Source organism: Engraulis encrasicolus, chromosome 11 (assembly GCF_034702125.1).
Source record: "Engraulis encrasicolus isolate BLACKSEA-1 chromosome 11, IST_EnEncr_1.0, whole genome shotgun sequence".
Classification (NCBI taxonomy): domain Eukaryota; kingdom Metazoa; phylum Chordata; class Actinopteri; order Clupeiformes; family Engraulidae; genus Engraulis; species Engraulis encrasicolus.
In genome coordinates this window covers 29,689,720-29,697,219 of record NC_085867.1, presented here as the reverse complement: position 1 = coordinate 29,697,219, position 7,500 = coordinate 29,689,720, and the positions used below count along the sequence as shown (strand labels likewise).

General features: G+C 46.1%; 1 protein-coding gene across 1 annotated transcript in view; it reads left to right on the top strand.

Annotated features, from left to right (window-relative positions):
- Nucleotides 1-7,500, top strand: part of si:dkey-220k22.1 (multiple epidermal growth factor-like domains protein 9) — a 196,704-nt gene that overhangs the window by 46,218 nt on the left and 142,986 nt on the right. Inside the window, exon 2 of the mRNA XM_063210415.1 lies at nucleotides 3,264-3,462. Coding sequence (XP_063066485.1) covers nucleotides 3,264-3,462 — 199 coding nt within the window. The remainder of the gene's footprint in view (nucleotides 1-3,263; nucleotides 3,463-7,500) is intronic.

The window sequence follows — 7,500 nt, the reverse complement described above, 5'->3', positions numbered from 1 at the left end:
AGCTCTCTCTCTCTCTCTCTCTCTCTCTCTCTCTCTCTCTCTCTCTCTCTCTCTCTCTCTGTCTCTCTCTCTCTCTCTCTCGACTTCTCTTTCTCACTTTTTACTCTGCATCATTAAATGCATCCTTTTCTCTGCTGATGGTCCTTCTTTAATAAATGCCTGTTAAATAATTAATGAGGCATTAATGAGGCTCTACTCGTAAGTCCCCGGCAACCAGTCTGGTGTCTTCGACCCCCCTCCCCCCACTGCTGTGTCCCGCGTTTTCATCTTTAAGTGTCAATTCAGGGGAAACTTGCTAGTCACAGAACATTGCCCGTGGAAGCATTAAAAAAGATTCATGTGCCTTATGTCTGCGCCAGTCGCAAGATAACACCATTAAAATGGAGGCCGCCATGATGTACGAGATGAGATCTTTCTCACCTGAAGCAGTCGGCGCAAGAGTTTTTCTTTATGTGCTCATGCAGCCCAACCCTTGCCTGTCGGCTGTAGCAGTAGGCCGTATGAGTATGACAGTTGGTCGTTCTGCAAGTTTGGACTTGTCATCCTTTTGCCTGTCTCCAGTGTTCCTTGTAAATCATGGGAGAACCTGCTGTTCCACGGAACGTGGAATGTACTGTAGAAGCACCCGCATTCAGTTTTTTTTAAATAGGGTGTGTGGGCCGGGCCACTGTTTCTCTTTCGGTGGAAATTCAAGGGAACTGAACAGTCATGGAACATTGAACATAGAAGTGTTGGCAGCCTTTCAATTTTCTTCGCTCGCTTAACAAGATGTGTCTTGCAGAACATTAGCCTGGTTTCTGACTCAGATCTGTAAAATCTGCAAATTCACTTGACTCCTGGACCTGGCTGAGGAGCCTTCTAGAGAAACCGCACTGTTGAAGAACTTATGGTAGCCGTGTTCCACACAGGGGTACTTCTTCTTCTTCTTCTTCCCTCTTCCCTCTTCCCTCTTCCCTCTTCCTTCTTCTTCTTCTTCTTCTTCTTCTTCTTCTTCTTCTTCTTCTTCTTCTTCTTCTTCTTCTTCTTCTTCTTCTTCTTCTTCTTCTTCTTCTTCTTCTTCTTCTTCTTCTTCTTCTTCTTCTTCTTCTTCTTCTTCTTCTTCTTCTTCTTCTTCTTCTCCTTCTCCTTCTCCTTCTTCTCCTTCTCCTTCTCCTTCTCCTTCTTCCTCCCCCCTGAGCTGCATTCCTATGGTTTCAGTGCTCTCTATGATGCCAACAAGGCCTTGGTGGATTTCCACGACGTGTTCTGCTGCCCAGAGAAACTCCCTGGCTACACTTTTGTCGAATCGGCCTCTTCTGTCTACATGAGTTACTAGTAGCCTGTTACCATAGCCCTAGCCCCTAACCCAGGGGTGTCAAACATATGGCTAGCCCAAATAGCTAGCCCATTACAAAGTTGCTGCAAGGGGCTGAGACTACAGGTTTTCAATACACACCCCTGCCCTAACCCCTGACCTCTGACCCTGGACCCAGAAGTGGTTTGCAGCTCAGCTCGACAGGTAGGCCACGACAACAGGACAGCCAGGGCGACTCTAGAGCCAGCTGGGGCCCCAACTGGAAATTCAGAGGAATCAACATTTAAATCAAAAATGCCACTCCTGTGAGTTGTTATTCACTATCTAGTGGTTTGGGGGCTCCAAGCGACTGCCTGCCTAGCTTGGTGACCAGATGCATCTCTGAGAACAACCACCACTTGACAGGAGCTGGAAACTCCTCTCCGTTACATCTGCTCCCTTGTGACGCCCCTGAGTCTTTTGAGTCTGGATCGTTGGGTTTCCAGGCCCCTGGGCACACATACTCTGTCGGCTGGCAAGTCCCAACCTGGCCCTTTTTATTAAATACTGCTGGAGCTCATGAGAAAAATCCCTCGGAGAGCAACCTAATGGCAGCAGCTATAGCTATTCTCATGCAGAAGCCAGAGGTGCTATGGTGTCGACGGCACATCTCCTCCACTCGTCAGCCTGACAAGATTCAGCATTCCTGGGCCACAGCCAGCAAACTGCCTTGACCTCCGCTGGCACCTTATTAGAGTCTGATAGCGTTCATTTCCTCTCTGGCCTCCTGTTACACCAGTGCTTAATGAAGCGTTTTCATGCAGGCGTTTTGGGGGGATGGTGCAAATTTGGTTTTGGAGTGCGGGTGGAGTGTTGGTGGTTGCTTTAGCTCACTTTTATTGCTGTGGCTCCTTCAACTTTTTCCCTACTTTTCGGATTTCTTTCTTTGTGAAATATTCACATATGCATTTTTCTAAAGGGCATAAAAAGCCTAGCCCATGGAAAGGGAGGAAGACGCTTCATTGCCTGCAACCCCCAGTCTGATTTCCTTATTTAAATGCCACCATATTTAAATGCCACTGCAAGTTTATTACACTTTCCACAAAGCGCTTTCTGAATCGTCTTGATTTATCTTGGGATTTGCACAATAAAGTCAACTTGAGGCATATTTTAGCATTTTATCCACACAATCCGGTTTGTTTAATTGAGCTGTTTGCACTGTGGAGCCTAAGTGGTGACACAGAAGATGCAGGGCTTGTCTCCACTGGTACCCCATTACTGTGTGTGTGTACACCATAGAGTTGGCAGTGTGAATTCAACTCAACTAGGAGTGCTAAATTTGACCATATCAGTGATGAATTAACTCTACAGAATGTACTGTGTGTATCCAAGACATAAAACAGAGAGAGGGACCTCTGTTTCTCCTCACGTCTCGGTGCAAAATAAACACACATTAAATAACAGGCTGATGTGTCTTCATCCAGCAGCTCAGAGAGAGCAGCACGTGGAAAATATCCCCTTTAAAACGTGCACGTCAGTATGCATGTGAACAAACATATAACACTTTTACAGCCAGGATGGCTCGCTGTAATAGCACGCTAAGTAGGGCTTCTCACGTTCGTTTTATGTGAGGTATGAAATGGTCGGTCTGTTTTGATTGATAGCCCTGCAGTAAAGCTTACCTCTATGAAGTATATATGATGGTGTTGCTTTGAGATACAACAGAGGAGGCAACACACAGCAGATGATTATAATATTCCGGCATGTCACCATTGAATGTCTCTCAATGTATAACAGATATGCATGTGAAGCTATGTTATTGTTTGGTTATGGAATTTATTGTATTGTTGTTCAATTTTTTTGTTTTAAACGGGGATAGTAAATGGTTGCTATAGTTATAAATCATCATAAAAAAAACATTTAAAAAAACGTGATGGCGAGATACTAATAACTGAATCTTGATGTGCATCCTCTCCCTTGTGTTTTCCAGAGCTCCGGTGCAACTGCAGTGCGGAGGGCACGCTGGACCCCACCGACTGCCACCTGGAGACGGGCCAGTGTGTGTGCCTGGAGGGCTACGCGGGGCTGCTCTGTGACGTGTGCGAGGGAGGATACTTCAACAACGGCTCCACCGGCTGCCTGGCATGCGGATGTGACTCCTTTGGGGCCGTGGGCACACACTGTGACAGGTAAGGCTGGGACGTCAAGTTCTGTGAAGTCCTGATTGTGCGTGTGCGCGTGCACACACACACACACAAACCCACACACACCCATACACACTTAGACACATACAGTACGGACACACACACGCACAGGCACACAAATTCTCTCTCTGTCTCTCTCACTCTCTCACTCTCTCACTGACTCACTCGTGCTCTCTCTCTCTCTCCCTCTCTCTCTCTCTCTCTCTCTCTCTTTCTCTCTCTCTCTTTCTCTCTCTCTCTCTCTCTCACACACACACACACACACACACACACACTTTCACATGCTGCCATTGTCTTCTTGTTTTCTAGTCTTCTTCTTCTTCTCTCGTGTAGCTGGTCAAGTGGACCCACTGCATTGAGAGAGAAATACATGCATGTCACCTGCATGAAGACTGATACACACACACACACACACACACACACACACACACACACACACACACAACCACCATAACCAGTACATGTGATCCTCTGGGATGTCTAATAAGCCAGCCAGGGGGGATGGCTGAATGGAGGGTGTGGTGTTTTCTTTGGTTTGGGTTTTGTTTGTATGAACCTCCTCTACCCTTTATCTACACAGAGAGACGGGGTGATCTCACTGGTCGCCACTGGTCACTTGACCCTGCAGCTACCGGCGTGGGTGTTGTGTTTTTATAAGCAGTTTATACATCCTCAGCCCAAAGATACACACATGTTTTTACTACTTATTTTTAGGAGACTGTGACGTGTCCATTAGACCTGAATTAAACACGGATGTGCGCATGTGCGTTAGTGAGTGTGTGAGTGAGTGCGTGATTGAGTGTGCGAGTGATTTTGTGAGTACCTGCCTGCCTGCCCGTGTGTGTGTGTGTGTGTGTGTGTGTGTGTGTGTGTGTGTGTGCGTGTATGTGTGTGTGTGTGTGTGTGTGTGTGTGTGTGTGTGTGTGTGTGTGTGTGTGTGTGTGTGTGTGTGTGTGTGTGTGTGTGTGTGTGTGTGTGTGTGTGTGTGTGATTCCATCATGGTTTTGTGACTTACCCAAATACGTTTGGACTGAGGGAGTCGTAAAGTTCTTTAAGTTCTTTAAAATCCGCATTGCTCTGCTTTTAGGCAGTTTACAATGTCCTCTGACTTAAACCGACCCGAGTAAGTAAGTGAAGGAAAGTGACTAAACCTGCTATCCAGAAACAGCCACTAGATTGCCTCACTTGTCATTAAATCTTTATTTTTGTAAACAAAGCAAATCCACAGTGCTATGCTTTTAGGAAGTTTAGAACTTGTTCTGACTTAACATACCCAAGTAAGCAAGTGATTAAACAAGCTTTCTGGAATACTGACTAGATTGCTGCCCTAAGACATTTCCCAAAGAAGTTCAGAGTGCCTTGTTAATTTGTCTTTTGTTCAGCAAAAAAGAAAAACCACGGTGCTTTACTTTTCGGAAGTTTGCAACTTGTTCTGACTCAACACACCCAAGTAAGCCACTAAACCTGCTTTCGGCAGTCCCTACTAGACTGCTACCCAAGAGTATGTCCATTGTGGTTTTTCTTCGTACTTGTGTAATTCATTGTGATCGGGCATCAGAATCTGCTGTCACTGTTTTAGTGATTATCTTTCCATCACCCGCTTTACACTTTTGGTACACTTTGCGCCTGGAGCCTTTCATCTCCTTTCTTCTTCTGCTGGGTTCGTTTTTTTGGCTGAGTTGTTTGTTGTTGTTTTTTGGTGGTTGTTGTTGTGTCAGGTCGCCAAAGTTTAGGCGGGCAGGGAGCAGCCTCCTCACCTCAGGCATGGACACATAAAGCATAACCTGGCCCTGATCCCAGGACCAGAGAGAGAGAGAGAGAGAGAGAGAGAGAGAGAGAGAGAGAGAGAGAGAGAGAGAGAGAGAGAGAGAGAGAGAGAGAGAGAGGAGAGAGAGAGAGAGAGAGAGAGAGAGAGAGAGAGAGAGAGAGAGAGAGAGAGAGAGAGAGAGAGAGAGAGAGAGAGAGAGAGAGAGAGAGAGACTGCACAAGGGGAGAGAGAGAGAGGGAGAGAGTAGGAGACAGAGAACCGGGGAGAAACGGACAGAGTGCAAGAGAGAGGAGAGAGAGACTGCACAAGGGGAGAGAGAGGGGGGGGGGAGAGAGAGAGGGAGAGTGAGTGAGAGTGAGAGTGAGAGAGAGAGAGACAGAGAGACTGCACAAGTGAAGAGAGAGAGAGAGAGAGAGAGAGAGAGAGCGAGAGAGAGATGGTGAAAGAGAGAGCGAGAAAGAGATGGAGGAAGTGAGAGCACAAGAGAGACCCAATAAGCCAGCCTTGTCCATAAACATCTATCGGCTTTTTAATATGGGAACCGTCAGAGGCTATGGCCTGTATTTGGTTACTTACGACCCCATTGCTGGGTTATGGGGACAATATCTCGTGGCGGGGCGCGTGGCACATTGTGTTGATGTGACATTTTTCGGAGTGCAGCTGAGCTGAGTGATTTCATGGGCTGTTAGGGTGGTGTCACTGGGTAATAAGGGAGGTGGGGAGAACTAGTGATGAACAAAGCAGTGTGAGCAGGCTCGCCAACAGTTGGGGACAAAGGGGTCAGTTGTCCTGGGCCCAGCTAGACAGCGGGGCCCAGCATTGGGTGCCTAGACTATACACTGTATGCAGTGAGAGAGGGGGTCTTGGTGATGGTTTTGTTACAGGCCCAGTCAAAGCTGTCAGCGGCCCAAAGTGTGAGATGAACTCGTGTCAGTGAACCCATTTCAACATTTTTCAGTCACTTTGCGCAAGTCCCACTGGTGTGGGGGGCCCCAGACTCATCCGTAACCCTTAACTGGTCTCTTGAGAGTCATCGAAGGAGTTGTAGACGGATCACTAAAGAAGAGCCCTTAGGCTGGAGGACACTTTTCATCATGATTTACTTTATACAGTTGTAGATCCTGACTTTTGAAAGTAATACAAATTCCCTGCTGTGCAATTTGCATGCGGCCGTTTAGTGAACTCCAGCTGATGCTAATGATGATCATCCAGCTCATCAGGCAGCTATGGCTAATGGGTGAAATCAGCCGTGCTACAGGAGCAGGTCGAGTGCTCGAATACATTTTTAGGATTTTTTTAGGTCCTGGAAAATAGATCTCAACCTCGGTCAGTGGTGCAGTATCTAGTCGTCATTAAATTGCATTACATTACATCACTTTACTACTTTGTATTTTACTACATGTTCTATGTTCAGGTTCTTTGGATAGGCCTATTAGTCTAGACTCTATCTGTTGTATAGCAGACACTTTATACATGGGTTCTAAAGTTTTGTTTTAATCTGACTGCGCGAACGTATCTGCTTACAACTCAACCTCTGATTGTTGGAAACTGCTGTCGGTCAAAAAATTAGCTGACGTGGTTGGCTGCCAGTGTCTTGCCCCTCCTCATAACATCATGTTTACAAACACTGGGAACCCATGTATATCCAAAGCACCTTTACAGAGAATGTAGTCAACAACATCTGAACCCTAGCTGAGGCTAATTATTATCCAGCTCATCAGGCAGCTAGGTTGGCTAATGGGTGAAATCAGCTGTGCAATTGGAGCAGACAGAGGGGAATGCATTTTCACAAATTTTAGGTCTGAAGCATCTCGACCTCTGTCTGTCTGGGCTGCGTATTGCTGCATATTTATTTAATTCTGAACACCAGCTGATGCTAATTTAATGGCAATGTAATGATTATTTCCAGATCATCAGGCAGCTAGGTTGGCAAATTGGTGAAATCAGCTCTGCAATGCAAGCAGACAGACATTTTCAGGATTTTTAGACCTTGGTTAGACATTTGATCCTGTTAAGACAACACAATGATAAAAGAAAGCTCAATTGTTTTGTCAACAGAAATATGCAGGGTATATGGAATCACTCGCCATGGGACTAGCTGTTTTCTGGGAAAGTTACATATGAACGAAAGGGCCAAGGTGATAAAGTAAGCGTTTACAAAAAATATCTACATATCTGTAAACCGGAGTTCCAGAAGCAAGCATCTCTTGATCTGTCTGTCTGTGTGGTGCTATACAGTTTGGTGTCTACATGGA